General features: G+C 40.2%; 1 protein-coding gene across 1 annotated transcript in view; it reads left to right on the forward strand.

The window, feature by feature from the left end:
* LOC120569523 (aryl hydrocarbon receptor-like) overlaps nucleotides 1-21,932 on the forward strand; it is a 52,044-nt gene that overhangs the window by 22,847 nt on the left and 7,265 nt on the right. Inside the window, exons 3-9 of the mRNA XM_039817382.1 lie at nucleotides 6,993-7,093; nucleotides 12,361-12,450; nucleotides 14,373-14,505; nucleotides 16,593-16,726; nucleotides 18,307-18,509; nucleotides 19,164-19,273; nucleotides 21,411-21,552. Coding sequence (XP_039673316.1) covers nucleotides 6,993-7,093; nucleotides 12,361-12,450; nucleotides 14,373-14,505; nucleotides 16,593-16,726; nucleotides 18,307-18,509; nucleotides 19,164-19,273; nucleotides 21,411-21,552 — 913 coding nt within the window. The remainder of the gene's footprint in view (nucleotides 1-6,992; nucleotides 7,094-12,360; nucleotides 12,451-14,372; nucleotides 14,506-16,592; nucleotides 16,727-18,306; nucleotides 18,510-19,163; nucleotides 19,274-21,410; nucleotides 21,553-21,932) is intronic.

Genomic DNA, 21,932 nt, shown 5'->3' on the forward strand with positions numbered 1-21,932 from the left:
TGGGGTAACTTACAAGATACAAACGTGGGTCCATTAGCCCCTGCGCTAATCTATTCAGCTGATAACGCTACTCTATGCTAACTCTCCCAACATTAGACCCAGGTGAAAAAAGCTTCTGGGGGGGTGTTTGGCTCGAGGTCATGGTGCAAAGGACCCTAGGGTGAATTACTCCGAACCATCACTTTAAGGCCAGGGTAAGATCATGGTTTTGATTATACAGTATATCGAAAAAGTAAACGCATGCTTTAGGTCACAGCATCCTCAGTATTAACTAAGACCCCAATTTTGCTAATAAGGAAATCTAGAAAGATTAGGGGGGGTTTTCAAGCTCTGACTCCTCAGTCGTGTTTGCCACATTGATAGCTATATGGGAAGGGCTAATGCGAGCGAGCTAAATGCTAACAGAGAAGCTTTCCAGGTGGAACTCGCACTTTTGAATGTATGTTCTGCAAGTGGCGAGATGTAGACACAGTTATTCAGTTTTAAGGACGCAGCAAGCAACAGAATTACACTGCTTCCGTCTGTATATTTAGTCATAAAGTGAAGAAATGTGGTGGATCCTAAGTGCGGTCTCATTACTCAGAAGGACAAAGATGCCATTAGAGGTACCTTAACCTAATGCTTATAAAGTTCAATTGACAGCAGATATTCAGTATTAAGGGGAGACTCTACAGGTAAACACACAATTTCTTTCAACATGTTTTCAAAAACATCCAAAATACACATTTACATGTAAGTGTTTCTTTTACTACACTGTGTCTATTTGCGTCTGTAGATGTCTCCTAAATTTACCTAAAGTTAGCAATAGATCAGGGGTCTTCAATGTTTTTTAGGCCAAGGGCCCCTCAGCTGAAAGAGAGACGGAGCAGGGAACCCTTACTATATATAATGAATGCAATAGAGCTGCATATTAAACTGTTATAGCCATATATTTATACATATATACATATACATGTATAAAGTGAATTATTTATATATATATATATATATATATATATATATATACTGTGTATACATTTCCTAAACGGCATGCCATAATGTGTGTAGCTATATATCTATCTATCTATCTATCTATCTATCTATCTATCTATCTATCTATCTCTTTTTTTTTTAACTATCAAATAACATATATAGTTTGGTGGCCCCCCTGCAGCAACTCTGAGGACCACCTAGATCTGCATTAGATAATGCCTCATTTGCATATTTAAACGTTAGAATTTCAGAGAACTTGTAAAACAAAAAAATATTGTCTTAATCTAACTAATCAACTGGGGACGTTTCATGTTGATATCTATTAGTTCAAATATGTTCCCCTATTCTCCTGTGTCTCCCCTCAAAATTCAGATGGTTTCTGTATTGCCACCTTATAAAATATTGGTCCCACAATTTAGTATAAAATATTTAGAATTAGACTGCGCCATTCTGCAGTGTCTGGTGCATGGTTGGGGGAGATTAGTCACTACCTTCTAGAGACACCAAGCAGTACAAAACAAAAGTCTCCAAAGGCAGCTGAAGAATGACAGCCGATTTTCAGGGCCACTGCTTGTTTGTCAGGTTTGATCCGTCAAATCGTGGAGTAGTATACGTTAGCCCCACGCCGTCTCCAGCACTGCTCATAAACTCCTCCTCTCCACTACCGTGCTGCAGCTCTGGGGCAACACTTACAAGTCATTCCATGCTGTGAAGTCTTACTTTTTGTGGACTGGGTTGGTTCTGACTCTCGTCACTGCAGTTCCCCATCGTTTCAGGAATTTTCTAGACTTAAAAAGACAGCAGACGATACTGAACCACTGTCATCTTTCAATTCTAGAGAGCTGCAAATTCTGCATGTTGTGGCCTCGCTGTAAATTGACACACAAAGACTTCCGACTTGAGAAGTTTTAAACGAAGTTTAGACCGAAAAAATAGAACTTATTGTGTAGAAGAAAGCGAATGATAAGAAGTAGAATGGTTTCATGCCGACACAGAGGGAATGGGGGCTGATGTTATATTCTGCGTTTTTGATGTACTGTATATTGTTTGTTGTCTAATGACTTTGCAGCATTATGCAAAGATAAGCATGTTTTGGGAAAGCCAAGCTGTTCTATTCAGTTCATTGGAAACCCCTCTGGGTGATGGCCCGAGCACTATTATGCCACATGTTGGTGATGGCAATGGGAATGTAAATTTTTCATTATGTACACTTTGTGCCCACTGAAGCTTAATAACAAGATCTGCTCTTTGTCCTCCTGGCCGTTCAAGAGGCTTTGTGTTGGCCCACTTTTTCTGGCTGGATTAAATTTCAGACTCTGCTGCGTACCTGTGGTTTCTGATGTGTAATGTCCATAAGTACAAACACAGTCCAGCAATAACACACACACACACACACACACACACACACACACACACACAGATGCTGACAAAAAGTAGTGCTCACAGAGGAAAGACAGACGCACAGAGGGCATGATTTTTAAATGATCTTGAAATACAAACCTTGGTTTTCTCGTTATCAGGAAATAATTGTCATATGAAAATACAATAACCTTCTCTAGAGATGATAAAACAATTTGGATCTTGACATTAGATCAGCAGACCACTCTGCCAGACACTGACCTTTTAGATAGTAAAGCTGCAGCTGCAACCAAACTACATTATGTCCCATAATGTTTTAGTGATTGACGGTGAGCCTGCGGTGGTCTATTGTGACCAATTCACAGATTCAAGACACTGCAATAATAGAATCAGGGATTCATAATGTGCCTGTTTGTCTTACTGTAGTCAGATTACAAATGTATCAATTTCTGGCAGAGATCGAATTAGATCTTATAATTATCACGCCAGAGTCTCACAAATGTTTTCATAATGCATCACAAGAAGACAAAATAAAGCTTATGTCATGATCGTTGAATAACCATTTTTGGGATTTTGTGGTCAAGGCGTAATTGTTTTGGGATTACAAGTGAGGAAACCCACAAGTAACTAAAACATCAAAATACTTCTCTGTGGCCTCTTGAGTCCAGATATTGTAACTGATAATGATTACACATGAGACTTATAATAACTAATATACTAGTTTGCTCTGTTTTTTCTTTCCATTTTTTTTGTCAATTAATTATTATAGATGTTGTGTGTAATCTGTGTGCATTTTATGGCAGTAAATGACATGTTGACAGTGCACTCTTGGCAGTTAATATACAAAAATACTAAATGACTGCACAATATTGTGCTAACATAAATGGATGCATGTGCGACTGTAGAGTAAGTTATTAGGTAAACTTGAACTGGTAAACAAATGGCAACTAAAATGATTTTTACAAAGAACTGTATATAAGTAAATGATTTATACATTTTTCATTTTGTTACTTCTTAGAATGGCCTTTGCAAAACTCAAAAATCTTATGTATGCAATATTGATATAACAAAGAGAGGCAGCAAATCCTCACATGTAAGAAGCTGGAACCAGCACATTATTGTCTCCATGGCAAAATGGTTAATTGACTTCAGTTTCAGCACAGGTTCTCTTTTTATTTTTTATTTTTTTTTGCGATAACTGATCATTGACACAGACGCAACAAAGAACCCTGGCTGGAATTAAAGCCGAGACATTGCAATAATATTTTATGCAAAACAACCAGTAGGCCATGAGTATACCAAATGTATTTAGTCTTTGTTTTCCAAGCTGCCTTGGAGCCATCACATCAACAATTTATTTATTATTTTTTTTTTCCAGCTGTGAGAAGTTCGTGCATTTCTTTGTTGGAGTTTAAGGATGAATCGTGTTTTCTATATATTTACTCAAAGGACTGCATTCAATTTCGTTGTACGTGTACAATGACAATAAAGACTATACTACAAGAAAGCCACACTACCATATCGAGCATGTTGCCCACGCCATCTCATCTCTATTACTTTAGATGATGTCGCAGCATTGTTCTCAGTGGCCTTCGGAAAAAGTCGATCCGAGCTGTCTGTATGGGAATAGGGTCAGGGGGTGTCCAACCAAAGCTGTTACCTCGTGTGAAGGTAACAGCTTCGTCGTACTCCCCACACAAAGACAAAGCCCATATGCTGTCCAGTGTCTGCTCTGACACCGCCCGTCCCTCAGATGGACTCCTTGTTAACCCCTTTTGCAGACAACAAAAGATCTGACCCAGAACCCAGTCACCCAATCATGTCATACATCACCTCCGGGGTCAAAGTTCATCGCGGGTCGCAGCACGCTGCTCCCGCAGGGGTCAGAGATTAATGCGCTCGGACCACTGCTCTGTTTCTCATGAAATCAGCGCAGCTCATCGTCTCACGTTAGAGATGTAACAATTACTCCTGATGATATCAGCTGCAGCCAGCGTTTTTACTTTTATTATCGTCGATCAAGCGATAATCTATTGTCAGCTAGAGCAGGGATCTTCAACAGGGGGTCAGGGAACCCCTAGGGGCTCGTCAGAGTCACTGCAGGAGGGGCTCCAAATTATTGTTGATGGGCGGAGAAAGGCGCTGGTTACCCGATTAACGGCAGGTTTGGTAAATACGATGTAAGCTGAAGTATTGTATTGTATGTATATGTACTTGTTGGAGCGTGTGAACACAGCATATCCAAAAACCTTTTGTTTTCCAAGTCTTTGATAATGTTTAAAAGTAGCTGTGTTTCTCCTGTTTTTTTTTGTTTTTTTTGCATCTCTAAACTGTCACAAACTGCAGTAAAAACCCAGATTGAAAGTTCTTTCAAGTATTAAAATGTCTTCAGATGTAGAGTTATTCGCAGTCAAAGTGACGCCAAAATGAATGGGAGTCAATGGAATGCTAACGGAAGATAATGGCTTGTTAGCCTAGAATCTCCACATAGGAAGCATGCTTTCCGGATGCTCGCTTAACCCTCTTGATTACATTATGCAAGTTTGCCGGATCGGGGTAGCAGATCTGTAGTTTGAATAAACTGGACAATGTAATGTAATGGACAATTCAGCTTCCAACCTGTAGGGGGACCGAAGCGGGAAAAGTCCCCTAGTGTGGCTTTAAATGATGCAGAAAGGTAGTCCGAGTTTGGAGTGCAGAGAGAAACTCCCTGCTGCCATACCAAGTGCTGTGTGCTTTCATTTAAATTGGTCTGCACTCTGTAGTGAATGCACAGATGTTTCACTTTAATATTATTATTTTGGTAACATTTGCAAACAAGAGGGTTAATGCCTTAAGTATTTAAGCTCAAATCTTGCTGAATTGAGGTCTGTTGAATCTTGTTGTGTGATGTTCGAGGTGGTTTACACTAGCTTAGGATACACATATTATTCAAATCAAAGCTTAATCTACAAGTTTACCAGTGCACGCATTAACACTCAAAACATATCCCATAGACATAACGTTTTCTACATAAGCAGTGGCCCCCTCCATGTATTTAACCCACCAGGCTGCTAAGCACTTGACACGCATTGAGCACCCGAGCTCAGTGGAAGAAAAAAAAAAAAGGCTATGATGTCACGCTGGGTAAAAAAGGCGAAGAACAGCTGTGGCCACCAGCCAATGAATGACTGGGAGGGAGAGGCAGAGGGGACTGGGGGAGGAGCAGGGGGAGTGGTGGGACTGGATAGAAGCGTGGCCGGGGAGGGGGTTGAGCTGGGCTGAGCAAGCAGTAGAGTGCAAATACAAGCAGTTTTCACATATGAACTCCGGACTGTGTCCGAGGAATCAGTTCCCGACGTAGTCCGGAGTTTTCCTGTCACGCATGTAGCATTCCAACAGTAACTTGTTCGTGGCAGATGTGTCTTTGCTAACTAAAAAATACTCCATTTGGTTTAGGCGCGGGATGGTGGCGCCTGGGTAGCTAAAAACTGGACATGATGCGGATTGCGCTGCATCACATAGCTGGTTCATAATTTGGTCATAAACAAGCGGGTCTCTTGCCGTTCCTTTAAATTGTCCTTGTATGAAGATTTCGGCGTCAGAAGATCCTAAATCTCGTTGTCTCTCAAGTGAGACATTTTTGTTGCCGTCTCCGTGTGAATCATCCTCCTTCTGCACCCTCGGATGTTTGTTCTCTTTCGGTCTTGCACACATGAAACACGCCCACCATCTTCCATGCTTTTTGAGCCGTTAAAGCGGCCCCGTGGTCTCTGGGACACTAAACAGAATATTAGGGTTAAGGGAGGTTTATATATATATTTTTTTTTTTGGGGCGCCTGGGTAGCTCACCTGGTAGAGCAGGCACCCATATGTAGAGGTTTACTCCACGACGCAGCGGGTGCTGGTTCAGCTCTGACCTGCGGCCATTTGCTGCATGTCATTCCCCCTCTCTCTCCTCTTTCATGTCTTCAGATGTCTTCTATAAATAAAGGCTTAAAAATGCCCAAAAATATATATATATTTTTTTAATGCTGCAACAAACAAATATTTTCATTGCTGAATAAAATGCTGATTATTATTTCATTTAATTGATTGTCTGGTCTAAAATATCGTGTATAAAATGTCTCAAAAGTGCCTAAAACATCTTTAAATTATTTTGTTCAATCATCAGTTCAAAACCCAAATATGTTCAGTTTACTGTCAGATAAGGCAAAGAAGAGAAGCAAGTACTCACAGTTGAGAGGCTGAAAACTTGATTATCAAAATAGTTGCAGATTCACTTCATCCATGCAGTTTGTTTCAGTGTTGTGGATGTCAAACACTAATATTCGGTGTAAACTATGCGGTGTTGTAGGACTAAAGCGATCTCGGGAGACTGAAACAACAACCAATTTGTTTTTCTGTTGTATATCATTGATGTCATGGAACTCGCGACTTAAGCAAGTTTGACAAAATAAAAGGTCTGGATTTGGTGAATTAGACTTCCAGATTGTATGCAGTGAATGTTTAATGAGTTGGGATGGGGCGTACATGCAGCGTCTTTAGAATACTAGAATACAATCTGACAGTCACAGCAGTCCTTTGCAAACATTATCACAGGACAAAAAAAAAAAAACCTGTCTGCCTCTCTCCTCCACCACTCCCTCCCTCCCTCCCTCCCTGTGTGTCCCTCTCTACAGTCACCCTGACCGGAGTGACTCCAGCTGCTGGGAATGATGACGACAGTAAAACAGCAGGATCGGTGGAGACCAAGATCCCTGAGGGGGAACTGTTGCTGCAGGTCAGTATCAAAGCTGTGTTTGTTGCTATCCACTATGTTTTTATTTATTTATCTTTATGAACTTTTGAACCTATTACTCTTAAATGATTTTCGGTTCAGTATCTTAACACAAACACTTCATTTCCCAAACAGCCAAACCACTGTGTTCAATATGTTCAATATGTTCAATATGTTTTAGGGAACAGTGATTGTGTGAGGGGCAGCTGCACTGATATAATTTGTGTCTGGACCGCTCCAGTGTTTTCTGTTTTTTTTTTTTTTCTTCCTGACAAATGTCCAAAATCTATTTAGGCCAATGACAGAAGCTCAGGGCAGCTTACCACTCGATACGCCTGGCTCTGTCTGTGGTGCCATCATGAAACCTTAGTCGACTGTTTAGACAAGCCAGCCTGCTGCTGAACTGGGGGTAAACCTTGTGCCTGGGACTAATCTGAATACAACCTTAAGAGCTCTATGTTTGGGTTAATAGTTATTCAAAATGATTCCTGCTTAAGCATGGATTCTTTTGAACAGAAACGTGATATTTAAAGCATGATGACCTGATTCAAAAACCAGATTTCAGCCCGTTTATTGTACTGGGTTTATTGCAGGTTATTAAAAAAACAGTGCCCCACCCCCACCCCCAGTGCCTCATCTCCATTAACAGTGAACCAGTTGAGATCAAATACCTTGGAATCACCATTGACTGTAACATTTTGTCTGTCACACTACTGACATCCACAAATGCTGCCAACAGAGGCTCTCCACCAACAGGAAGCCTCAGTGTCCTAGTCCTCAAATGTACATTTAGGCCATATAGATACATTTTATTTATTTTTTTAAAGATCATGACATTATCACCTTAAAAGAAATTTCAAAAAAATGTGCAGAAAATTTCCACAGGTTCAAGCCAGCATTCCTGTCAGTTAAGGTCACATTTCAAAGAATGTCATTGGGCTAAAAATTTATTTTCTTGCCGAGTTCTACGAGAAGATCAGTACCACTCTCACGTCTGTATGCTAAACATGAAACTCCAGCCAGCTGCTGGTTAGCTTAGTTTAGCATAAAAACTGTAAGCAAGTAACTAGCTGTTTTTCCACTCTTTAACAACTTCACCCAACTTCCTCCTTCACACTGCCATTAGAGGCGCTGTCACTTCAACATAAACATTTTTAGTTTTGGGATGACTTTTGTGAAATGACTAGGTGTTTAGGGCTGGTTATCGTTCAAAAATCTTTTGTACCGATACCAATACCGTGATTTCGATACCGGTTCCTTAACGATACTTTTTTTTCGATACCAATTTTATAACACAAAAAAACCTGAGCCCCGTCTCTGTGTAACGTAATGTTTTTCCTGCGTGTCTCTACAACGTGTAACGTTAGAGCCAATCACAGGCATTATTAGATTTTGGTAGAAAAATGCTGTGTGCTTATTGGCTCCCTGACGCCGATGAGATTTACTCCTTAGGTATTGGAATTGGGTATTGAATGACGAGGCGTTTTTTCCGATCCCCGATACTATAGAGGCAATTCGGTACCCAGCCCTACTGGTGTCGTTATTCTTGTCGGGACAGTCTCCCTTTGGGATGAACTGGAGCACTGAATGGGAGCCACCAACATCGGTGTAGGACCTCACTGATGCTCTTGCGGCCCAGTGGGAGCAAATCTCTGCAGCCATGTTTCAAAATCTGTTGGAAAGAGTGGAGGCTGTTATAGCAGCAAATTAATGCCCATTGTTTTGGAATGGGATGTTCAACAATCCCATATAAGTGTAATATTTCACATGTATGCATACTTTTGGTCATGGAGTGTAGAGAGGAATAAAAGACAAATGGAAGGTAACTCTGTTTGGTTACACTTTACTTGAAGGTATCTACAGTACAGGCCAAAAGTTTGGACACACTTTCTCATTCAATGCGTTTCCTTTTGTATTCAGAGCTATTTACATTGTAGATTCTCACTGAAGGCATCAAAACTATGAATGAACACATGGAATTATGTACTTAACAAAAAAGTGTGAAATAACTGAAAACATGTCTTATATTCCAGTTTCTTCAAAGTAGCCACCCTTTGCTTTTTTATTAATAAGGGAAATAATTCCACTAATTAACCCTGACAAGGCACACCTGTGAAGTGAAAACCATTTCAGGTGACTACCTCATGAAGCTCATTGAGAGAACACCAAGGGTTTGCAGACTTATCAAAAAAAGCAAAGGGTGGCTACTTTGAAGAATCTAAAATATAAGACATGTTTTCAGTTATTTCACACTTTTTTGTTAAGTACATAATTCCATATGTGTTCATTCATAGTTTTGATGCCTTCAGTGAGAATCTACAATGTAAATAGTCATGAAAATAAAGAAATACATTGAATGAGAAGGTGTGTCCAAACTTTTGGCCTGTACTGTACATAAGAGTGACATGACACTGTCATGAACGTGTCATAAACATTATAAACAAGTCCATAAACGTTTATGGCATAACTCTTCTGTCATTGAGTGTCGTTCGTTTTTTCGTCAGGACAAGTTAGGGTTAGGGTTCATGTGTCATGATAGTGTCATGTCACTCTTATGTAGATACCTTCAAGTAATGTTACCCTTATTGTTAACCATGAATATTGTGTCTGGCTTTCTATCCCAATACGTGTTTGTGAACAGCTCCATAATGTGACAAACGACAATTGACTCAACAAAATTTAAAACCTCATAAGTAAATGATCTCTTTTGTAAAACTGAAAATATGGTATATTTCACTGGACTATCAGGTCACAGTTGAGCCTTTTTAAGAAAAAGGTCATTCAACAGACCCGTTTCTCCACTCCGGTGAAACCGAAAGGAAAACCTTCTCTCCTGGTTCCCGGCGGTTACTTGCCCTCAGCACTGGAACTGTGATTGGGTGGAGAGCGCGCTCGCTGGCTGCCAGATCTTTTTGGGATCTGCTGGAGTCATTGATTTTCCAGTCCAGTTCCTCCCAATGTGCATCACACTGGCATTCCAGGAGAGGAGAGGAAACAGCCTGGCCGCCATAGCCCTTCCAGGGAGGTTTTCGTTATTATGATAAGCCTGCATTTCCCCCAGCTTGTTGGTAATGAGAAATGAAAGCTCATTTGGAGAGAAAGCGAGTGAGTGTTCCACAGGGGGCCTCTTACTCCTCCTCCTCTCCCTCCCCCTCTTTTTCCTCCTCCTCCTCCTCCTGCTAATCGTTGGGATGAGAGGGACAGTAAAGCGGTTCACAGGCTGAGGAATGCAAGGTTTACTTCTGAAGGTTTATTTTCTTAAGTCTGAGCCCGTTTCCTTTGCTGTTCTTCGCATCAGACGCTGGTGAATTATTGAGGAGCTGTGAGCGGATCAATTATTCAGACTCAGAGAAATGGAGGAAACACGGCAGAATGTATTAATTGTGCTTTCACTTCTTTAGTCATTGTTGAAAATAAACCCGTCGAACTGGTCATCTCTGACAATAACTGACAACCAACCTGCTCTAACGCCGTACCCTGGCTCTCTTTACTTGCAATATATAATGCAAAATCTGTAAGCCATCGCTCTTCCTCATGACCGCATCAAATCATTTGCAGCTGGGAGGTTAATGAGTGCACATGAGTGGACTATCTGGTATTATAAAATATGGCCTCATTTCTGACGGCTGCACAGCTCTTCACATGTCATCGGGTTCGAGCAGCGACGGAGCATTTTGCAATTTTCCAAACATTGAAATGACGTTTGTGGGGGGGAATTACACAAGAGGTGAAATTATTTCAAGATTAGCGCAACAAGAGTAACTGGAAATCTGATATCATAAAACGGATTTTAACATCCATTTGGTGGCTGTTTTTGTCCAACCCTCAGCCTTGACATTTGTGCGTTTGTGTTTACTCTGGAGGACGTGTGGGAAAGATAACTGGGGTGAATCACTGTCGCATTATTAAGAAAAAAAATGTCTCCAGCGTTAGTCATCCCGGGCAGCCTGTGGGCTGATTTAGGAAAGAGATGACTGTGCTTGTACTTGTGTGTGTGTGTGTGTGTGTGAGTGTGTGTGTGTGTGTGTGAGTGTGTGTGTGTGTGTGTGTGTGTGTGTGTGTGTGTGTGTGGCTGTGTGAGGACAGTATACAGTATATGTGATAGTGAGTGTTTGTGTACATGTCTGTGTGTTTGTTTACCACACGTTACCACACAGGAGGGGGGAAGGTGCGTGTGCGTTTAGTGAGGTGGAAATGTTGGACCAGCTGTTCCTCTTTGAAATCCATTTCACTTTAACATGCCAACCATTTTCCTTTCTAATCTCCTTTCGTTCTTACTTTTTTCTTTCTTTCTTTCTTTCTTTCTTTTTCCTTCCTTCCTTTTTTCTTTCAATCTTTCTTCCCTTCTTTTTTCGTCCTTCCTTCCTTCCTTTTTCCTTTCTATCTTTCTTACTTCCCTTCTTTTTTTCTTCATTCCTTCCTCCCTTCCTTCCTTTGTTTCTTCCTTCCTTCCTTCCTTTTTCCTTTCTATGTATCTTCCTTCCCTTCTTTTTTTCTTCATTCCTTCCTCCCTTCCTTCCTTTGTTTCTTCCTACCTTCCTTCCTTCCTTTTTCATTTCTATGTATCTTCATTCCCTTCTTTTTTCTTCATTCCTTCCTCCCTTCCTTCCTTCCTTCCTTCCTTTTTTCTTTCTATGCATCTTCCTTCCCTTCTTTTTTTCTTCCTTCCTTCCTCCCTTCCTTCCTTCCTTTCTTCCTACCTTCCTACCTTCCTTTCTTTTCTGACATTACAAACCTGAATATCCACGCTGCAGCTGTGGCTAACAAATGGAGGAAACTTTACATGATTTTTTTTTTCCTTTTACAGAAATAGAAGACATTTAATAATTCATGTCAATAAAAAGGTTTTAAATGCAAAGGGTTGACAGTTGCACATTATGTTTGTATGCCCATGTGCTACATATATCTTTGTTGACTGAGGTCCACACTTATTCTGCCTAGATGATAAAAAAAATTATATTTATTTTCCACATTGTTGCATTATAAAAACCCGTATTTTACCGGTGGGCTCGCTTCTGTCCTCTTCTTCAGAAAACACAGAGCTGGCTATCGCTACCTGAAATAACCAGCATTTTTCAGGATCACTTGCAAATCATCTATCAAATATTTGGGTCACAAAAAACATCCCTCGCTGCAACATTACGTAGGTGAACTTTTGGCGATGACAATGTGGTGCTCTATTTTTCTCAAAGCTCTCACACAGTGAGACGTCTCCGCTAACTGTCTGTCTGTCTGTGTCTGTCTGTGCGCATCCTCTGTTTGACCCACAGGCTCTCAACGGTTTTGTCATGGTTCTCACTGCCAGCGGGACCATCTTCTACTCCTCTCACACCATCCAGGACTACTTGGGCTTCCACCAGGTATTGAATCACTACCAGTCTTTTTCTATACCCCTGGCCACATGGGTGGCTTGTGGCCCGGAGGTAAAATAGTTGCCCCACAACCACAAGGTTGGTGGACCAATCCCAGGTCATCCGGCCACATGTCAAAGCGTCCCTGAGCAAGACACTGAACCCTAAGTTTCTCCCCGGACGCTGTATGTATAGCTGTCCACTGCTCCTAATACTTAGGATGGGTTAAATGCAGTAATAGAATTTCACCACATTGTACTGTGTGTATGTGACGATTAAGAATAGTTTGAAGTTTGACTTTTAATCCTCTCCAAGTGAAATAAAACTCTACTTTTATGTTATCAAACAATCATAAAGACTCAAGTAAGTTGTAATATTTGATCCTTATTAACAATGTATAAACACATCATGGACCGTGTCATAGATGCGTTAGAGTTCATACTGAAAGTGGAGGCGATTGGTTAAGAGGAACAATCATATCTAAGTGCAATATTTAACTTACTGGAAAGAGAGTGACTTTTATCTATAATTTGTTTGACCGCATACATTTTTAGGTACCCCCGTTTCTACTATGTCATAGAGTTTGAGTTGGAACATTTCATCCACTTTTATCTGCCTTGGACTTGAACTTGCGACAAACTTCACAAAACATTGTAGTTGTTTCATCAACATCCTTTTTTTGTCATCAAATGTTTTTTTGTTTGTTTGTTAAGCATAGGATATCCAATAGTTTAGAACATTATGCTTCACTCTCCCCGTGTTTCATCGACATCCCCTAGAAAACTCCTTATGATACAATGATGAGCGGAAAAAATTATTGAACCTATATGTAATTGCCCAACATTGGCGTTTTACTTGCCCCAGGCCATCGGGCAACCCCTATGGTTGAACGATGCATCTTTGACATCATTCGTATTTATCGCAGCTTTCATTTTCAGGAGCATAAACCTATCTATAGAGGCACATATCTTATCGTGTGAAACATCCCGAGGCTGCGTTTTACAAATGGATACAGTAGTAAAAGTGGTCTGGATGGAGGGCTTGCGTGCAGCGTCTGCTGGGAGCGGCTCGGGGGTCTCGTTTGGTCCATTGGTCTGCTCCCTGCACGGTGCTGCAGAGTCAAAGGCTCAAACAACAGCCAAAAAACACCTGACCTATTTATAGCGTGGCCTTTAGTACAGACCACCAGTCACAGCAGTGGACAGAGCAGCACACACTGAGACTGGTTGGACAGCTGGGCGTACCTGTGCACTCGTGTTTTGAGTATCTACTACAGGGAGAGTTTACTCATACATACTGCTGGAGAAGAGCCGCACGATATGAGTAAAATATGCAATATGCGATAACGTTGTTGAATGCGATAACGATATTCCTTGCAATAAACACCAGATATTAAAATGTACTCTGCTCTGCATTTCTGCTGCTTTCAGTATTCTGCTTGACAAATTGCTTGTTGGATTTAAAACAAATAAAAAGGACATCATTCTTTTATTGAACAAATTGAAAACTGAATTGAATATAAAAGGCACCACTAAAAGTGCAGTTTTCGAAGGATATTTTCTTTCATTTAACACAAAAAAATCTCTCGAGCATCTTTCGCGATATGTCACAGCCTTTGGTGATGTGTTAATGTGCCAGTTGATATTGCATTGCCGATTTAAAAAAAAATCGTTGCGTTTACTTTACACAAGAGCAGCCATCGAAAAGGAGGGAGTTGGGGAGGGGGTAGATCACTTTTTTTCTGAAGTTCCCGCAATTTTTGCAAGTTCACGCAATTAATAAAACATTGCATAAATATCCTGCATATTCCCTCGCATTTCTTAAGAAAACGTGCTGCATAATCAAGGATTTTTGTCCGCAACAATCACAAAAAAACTAATTTTTCTGGAAGGACTGATAAGCTAATTCTCCCTCTCGTTATTGTTTCTCAGACAGATGTCATGCACCAGAGCGTGTACGAGCTGGTCCACACGGAGGACCAGCAGGAGCTCAGGAGAAACTTGCACTGGGCTTTGAATCCTCCTCCTGCCGCTGCATCTGCCATCACCCAGGACTCCCCCCAAGGTGATCGCTCTCTCCTCCTACATGAGACTGCTATTAAGACCACATGAAAACTGAGAGATCCTGGTGGGACTGAAGACAGGTTTCTAAACTGAAAGGGGCAAGGAAGTTGTTTTGTTGAGATGAAGAGTCTACCTTGGCTCCTAGTACTGTTTCTGCAACTGATTATTTTATGTAGAAATGGCTGTTAAATCTGTGAAGTTTGCAGACATCTTGCGGAAATGAGAATCCTGCAAAACTTTGCAGGTATTTCGCAGGCATTGGTTGAATATTCATTGACTCATCTTTTTGCATAATCACAGGTTCTTGCAAGTCACATTCTCAACACATTCTTACTCGCAGCACACCAAAAAAAAAGACGCTTGGTCAGGTGCCTTTGGCGTTTTATTACTGACGCAAAAAGTCTCCTTTAGCGTCTACTCTAGCCCTTTGGCGTCATTTTGCGGCGCGCTCGGTCGGGACTCTTTGACCCGATATTTTCCGCCGCTATCCTCGGGCCGAGCCGGGCCCTTGATCAAGCATTTGTATTTTTTTAATCATTACTTTATTAGCCTAATTGGGTGGGGAGAAAGCTATGCCTCTGGGTAGCTCTGGGTAGGCTACATGTCCTGCACTGACTTGAGTGTGAGGTAAACTGTGCTACATCGTGTCTTCCCCTCATGGCGAAGGACAGTATTAATTAGGTGATCGAGACAAGAAAGTCTCCTATATGGTTCCAGGGCTTTGATTATGTTGCTGCCTTGATCAGTTACCCACACTATTCGGCTGGGGGAGCTAGGGTGGATTTTTTTTTTTTTTTAAATGTTTCTTCATTCGGATCCATTTGCGATCCATTCCATTCTGAATAAACAAACAGGTACATGCTTCGTCCTTGTTGCGTTATTCATTAGGATAATTCGAAACAGATTTCTGTAGTTCAAACAACTTGGAATTATAGTTGAGAACGTCAGTTATAACAGCCCACATAGTAAAAAATTATCAGGTTTAAAATCGGCCTCAGGCTCATAATTATGTTTCAGTAAAACCAATGTTTAATGCGCTGCACTCCACTGCAGCCCACAGTCTGCGTGAACATACACAATTGGACATCAATATCAGATGGTTAAGTACATGCAGTGTAAGACATAAAGCTATAAGACCATCCTCAGGTCAAGTCACATAACCCTGTAATCTTCAGTGCGGCTTAAGAGGTGAAGTGGTCCCAGATCTGTATTTGGGTTTTAAGATGCTTACGTCTGTTTGCTTTGGTTCGGAGCGATGCGTTTAAACTAAGACGCACAGCTCTGACACAACTTCCCCACTCCAGCAGTGAGAAGCCGTTTACAGTCCCCCCACCCCTCGGACTACATCGAATGCCCTCACTCTGTGCGTTAAGAATTAGCTCCCGGGCCCCATTACATAAGTGCATTTTTTACACTAGAGGGCAGCTGATGATATGAGACACGATTAAAGTCCAGCTACAGGATGAATGCAGAGGGCGGCATGATATGTTTACTTTTAAAACATGCTCTTAATTTTCACATTTCTGACGTTTATCAAGGCATTCCAACATACCAGGAATCAAGAAACACTGATTCACTGTGTCAGTTAAAGATTAAAAGCCTTTACTATACAGGTGTCCAACATACTGTATGTACTTACTAATCTTTAGCTACCATGATGTGACAGATTTTCAAGTGGAACTCAATATGTGAACGAGGTAGGATTTCGAGAGAAATTCGAACAACTTCTTTTTTGATTGCCTCGTTTATAAGTAGACGTGGTGTTGCATATACAGAGCGATACGGAGCTGTGGAGGATTGTTAGCTCACTGGGTTTTTAACCCCTGATTCCCAAGTTAAACTGACTCTAAGAAAAACAGTCTGGAGTGCTCGGAAGTTCAAAACAAATCATGAAGGTGCTCGAAAGGGAACAAAATAATTCAAAAGAGAAAAAAGGTCCAAGGCATTCTTCTTGTGAAGAATGCAACCCACGCGTATATGAAATAGCCATTCAAATAAAGGCTTTTTAAATATTTTACCAAGAAGAGTGCCTTGGACCTTTTTTCTCTTAAACTGACTCTAAATCAGATCATATTTTTGTAATTGCAGAGATGGAACCAGACAGCAGCTCATCTGTAGTCACCTACAACCCTGAGCAGCTTCCCCCAGAGAACTCGTCCTTCCTGGAGAGGAGCTTTGTGTGTCGCTTTCGCTGCCTGCTGGACAACTCCTCCGGCTTTCTGGTAGGTTCAATGTTCAAACTAAAGAGAGAAAACCTGCCGAATGAAGGTCTATTTTCTACCAAAGCTGAAGACGTGAGACTTTTGACTTGACTTGTATTTGTCTGCAGCGAGAAGAGGTCTGGGTGGTACTGTTGAGTTGTGTATATGCTCAAGTGTATATGCGTATTTTTTGCTCTTTAAGATTCTCCGTATATAGCTGTTTAAAAACAAAAACTGTATTTAACTAATTATGTAACTATGGGTGTGATAAGTATGTCAGGCTCTATAATTGCATCGAGTTTGACTAAATAATGATTTAATTATCAAGGGGTAGGATTAAACAAGTTGCAATACGTCTTCCTACTCCTTTTTTGCGCATGTACAGTACAGGCCAAAAGTTTGGACACACCTTCTCATTCAATGTGTTTCTTTATTTTCATGACTATTTACATTGTAGATTCTCACTGAAGGCATCAAAACTATGAATAAACACATGGAATTATGTACTTGAATGTGAAATAACTGAAAACATGTCTTATATTTTTAGATTCTTCAAAGTAGCCACCCTTTGCTTTTTTTGATACAATGCAAACCCTTGGTGTTCTCTCAATGAGCTTCATGAGGTAGTCACCTGAAATGGTTTTCACTTCACAGGTGTGCTTTGTCAGGGTTAATTAGTGGAATTTTTTCCCTTATTAATAAAAAAGCAAAGGGTGGCTACTTTGAAGAATCTAAAATATAAGACCTGTTTTCAGTTATTTCACACTTTTTTGTTAAGTACATAATTCCATATGTGTTCATTCATAGTTTTGATGCCTTCAGTGAGAATCTACAATGTAAATAGTCATGAAAATAAAAAGGAAACGCATTGAATGAGAAGGTGTGTCCAAACTTTTGGCCTGTACTGTAAATGAAGGAAATTCCCTAATGAAATGAATTATGTTATCTCTTTCTCTTTTTTTAACCTTTTTTCTATTTTGTGGATATGTTTTTAACAACTGCTGTGGTCTTTTTGATGTTGAATTGTGCATGCTTGAAATAAATACATAAATAAATACAAATTTCCATTTCTACCTGCTCCCACAGATGAACCATCCCTCTCCCACCCACAACAAGTTTGTTTCTTAAAGACGTGTCTTCACTTGTGTGCAGAGTAGATAAGATACACAGCTCTATTATAGAAACACTACTACTGTCACTACACACACATTACTACACTGTTTTTAAGAGACATGAAGAAAAACATAGAAGGTTTAAGAAAATAGCTTCAGGAGAGGAGCTGAAGGATTCTTTCCTTGGTTTTCTGATAGTTTACAGTATGGTGTGATTGAGATGGAAACATTATTTTTAGCTACATTTTAGTAAAGAAATGTGTGCATTATGGAGCGCATGGATGGACAGCAGATAATTGGACCACACTGAAGGCCATGGGCTTCATAGAAATACAGTACAGTATTAGTATGAACCCCCATGACATGTATTGTGAAACCCATGGAAACATATCAATCGTGCAAAAGCTACTGTGGGGCTGAGTGGGGCTCTGCAGTCTCTCAGATATCAACACATTTGAAGGACTTTCATTTATTTCCATTTCTTTCCAGGCTCTGAACATCCAGGGCAGACTTAAGTTTCTGCATGGACAGAACCAGCGGCAAGAAAACAAAGGAAAGGCCCAGCCTCAGCTCGCCCTTTTCGCCATTGCGACTCCTCTGCAGCCTCCATCTATCCTGGAGATCAGGACCAAGAACATGATCTTCAGAACCAAACACAAGCTGGACTTCACACCCTTCGGCTGTGATGCTAAGTAAGATACTGGCATGCAGCATACACATAAGCATTCCATACATTTCTTCAAGTAAAATATCTTCTATTATTGTAGCTCGGCTTGTTAAGATGATTTTTGCGAGAATCCAGAAGCAGCAGTATCAGCAATAATGTTTCATTCATGGACACAGACAAATTTTATAATCGAACCACACATTTGTTGCTATATTACGTTACATATCCATGATTGGAAAGCAGCTGGATGAAGACAAAATCTTATTTTCCCAGCCCCTTTCTCAGATAATACAACAAACAGAAATAGACTGTCAGTCAGTTAACCGTTGATTTTACATAGAAAAGAAAGAGAAAGAGAGAAGACCAAAAATAATATATATAAAATAATAATAATAAAATTAAAAAAACATACTGAAATACACATTTGCTTTAAAGTTGTTTGTGCATACTGATGTTTAAAATTGAATTTCCTTCTATGGTCCTTATTTTCTGAACTAAAAACACATTTTTGTTTTGTATATTTTCCTTCACACGTAGGCTAATTGAAATAGCATGTGTGGTTTTATTCTCCTGTGTATTTGTTTTGCTGCAATACTGGTTCACTAGATGTGGATGTACGATGTGCAGTGTACCATGAACAGTGTTATTGAAAATTAATTATGGCCTTTTCTTTGTACAGGGGGAAGATAGTGCTGGGGTACACAGAGGCTGAGCTGCGGGTACGAGGATCTGGCTATCAGTTCATCCATGCCGCAGATATGTTGTACTGCGCAGAGAACCACGTCAGAAGTAAGTTCTGTTAGTGTGCCACTGTGGTTTAGGGGTTAAGACTCTGACCATGAACCACAATGTTACACAACATGATGTTGTCTGCCTGGGGACCTTTGTTCCATCGCTCTCTCCCTAGTTTACTGGTGCTCATAAAGCTGTAAGAATATATATATTCTTACAGCTTTATATATATATATATACTCTGTATATTTTTCAAAATAGGTCAGGTCTGTTAGTATTTATTTATACATATAAGTGTTAACAACGTATTAATTAGGAAAGAAAGTTGGGAAATTTCATTACATCAAAATTTGCACAAACAAATCATGTAGACTTAATTTAAGTAAACTGATCTATCATGTAAGAGTATGGCAATAAAGGCTTTCACCAGAATGAATTTAAAGACAGATTTTGAAGTGGTGAACGCGCCTCTCCGCTCTCTCCACTTAGTCCTTTTGGTCATGCTACCACTTCCTCATTATAAACAAACTACAGAAAGCGGTATTCTCCAAACACTTTCTTGTGGGTCATTTCAAGACAACACAAGATATTTTAACCCTTGTGTTGTCTTCCCGTCAACCTTGAAAAAGTTTTTTTCGACGTTTTTGACGCCTTTTTTTCACAGTTTGTTTTTGCTTTTTCCAACGTTTTAAATTGTTGAATTTTTCTTCTACACATTTTCAGCGCTTATTTCTACATCCCATATTTTCTGATATAAAACAAAAATTTATAACGGGTCAATTTGACCCAAAGGCAACACAAGGGTTAAGTCCATACATTCAATTTTTTTTTACGTATTATGCGGGGCATGTTATGCCAAGTCTGAAAGAAGACATGTTATTGAAGACAAATAGCCCAAAATCTCAAAATTGACCAGTGAAAAAAAAAAACATTGTTTTTTGCCTGCCGTGCCTCGCCTTATGCCAAGTTCAGACCAAAGATTCGCGACGAGACAAAGCTGTTTCAAAAGTGGCACTTTGGCAGACTATATACCATGCTGTTATAAAACGTCAGGGGCAAAAACATATCCAGGAGCCTTACAGCAAAGTTGACGTGGCATGTGAACACAGTTTAAAGGTGGCCCGAAAGAGATGTTTATGTAGTCTGAAGCTGTTTTATATTGAAGAAAGTATTAGTAAATCAAATCAATCCATCTTTGATGTTTATCTGACAGAAACAGATTTAGTCCTGTTAAAAAAAAAACAGTTGAGGCGGTCTGGTCCAACCTAGTTTGAGAGTTCGAGAGTTCAGAGAGTTCAGAGAGTTCAGAGAGCTTTCGCTAGTAATCCCGCTGGATTACGGAGCAGATTGAGCAAAGCTGTAGAGCTGCCAGAGGAAAGGATAGGGCCCACAAATCCACTGCCTGAGCAAAGCATCAGAGATGATCCATACAGCAGCACCAACACTCACCTTACCGCTCTCTCCTTACTGTTGTGCAAGGGTCAGAGTTGTTTAATCAAGATGTAAAAGCAAGTAAAACGTCAACACAGAAGAGCCAACTGATATATCCTCCTTTCATCCTAAATTGATATTATGCTGAAGTTGGATTTTGTGGCCCGTTGTACGATTTTGCTTCTCAAAATCGTACAAAAGGAATAGAGAACACCGGATTTATGGGCTCTGACATTCTGTTTGAAGGAGCATATTTTATATCGAGAGTAGCTTGTGTAAGAGCTCCTGGCCCAAGTAGAACTGTTTCACCCTCAGTAATTTGTAATATAAAGCAGTGAAAGCACATTACTGAAAATAGTTGAAATAACTAGCGAGAGGATGTCAGTCAGTTGGGTCATCAACACCGTGGTCCACTTTCACCCAAAAGTAATTATTACAAACCAAAATAACTTTCATCAACAACTGCAGACAAGATTTAATTGAAATAGTTTGTGTTGATATTCATCATTGATCCCCCCCCCCGATCGTAACTTGCTGTCAGCAAACCACAACTTCCACTTGTTCCCAAGGATTAACAGGATTTCTGTCGATTGATTTTCTATTCAATACCCCCTTAATGACATTTGGAGCCACCGGTATGCAAAAATGCAATGTACAGCTTTGGACATCTGTCACGGCTGAAATAAAGTGCTTTCAGTGGGTTTATATTTATTTTAGTATCCAGTTCACTCATTATACCTGTGGTTGTGTTCCATATCTGTAGTGATGAAGACTGGAGAGAGTGGTCTGACTGTGTTCAGGCTCCTCACCAAGGACAATCGCTGGAAATGGGTCCAGGCCAACGCCAGGCTGGTGTACAAGAACGGCAAACCAGACTACATCATCGCCACCCAGAGGCCTCTTTTGTATGTTTTACAATCCCTTTTATGTTGTGTTGTAGATCAACAAAATGTACCAGTTGCATTCAATGACAAACTTGCAGCAACAGAACCTTGATATAATATCAAAGTTTTTATGGGCTCAAATTATAATTGACTGTGTGTTTGAATCAGATTTTTGAATCAGATTCATCCAATGTATACTTCTCAATTATGATGTGACACAAAATCTAAATTTTAAACACATTTGACACATGTCAAATGAAATTTTTAAAATTAAGACAACTTGAATCACGGAAAAAGGGGTAAGCACCGAACCAGAAACTCTGCCAGAAACAAAGCTAGCAACTTTGATCCTAAATAAATGAATTGTCTCCAGTAAATAATCTTGTTTTCCGTCTTTATAG

Source organism: Perca fluviatilis, chromosome 12 (genome assembly GCF_010015445.1).
Source record: "Perca fluviatilis chromosome 12, GENO_Pfluv_1.0, whole genome shotgun sequence".
NCBI lineage: Eukaryota > Metazoa > Chordata > Actinopteri > Perciformes > Percidae > Perca > Perca fluviatilis.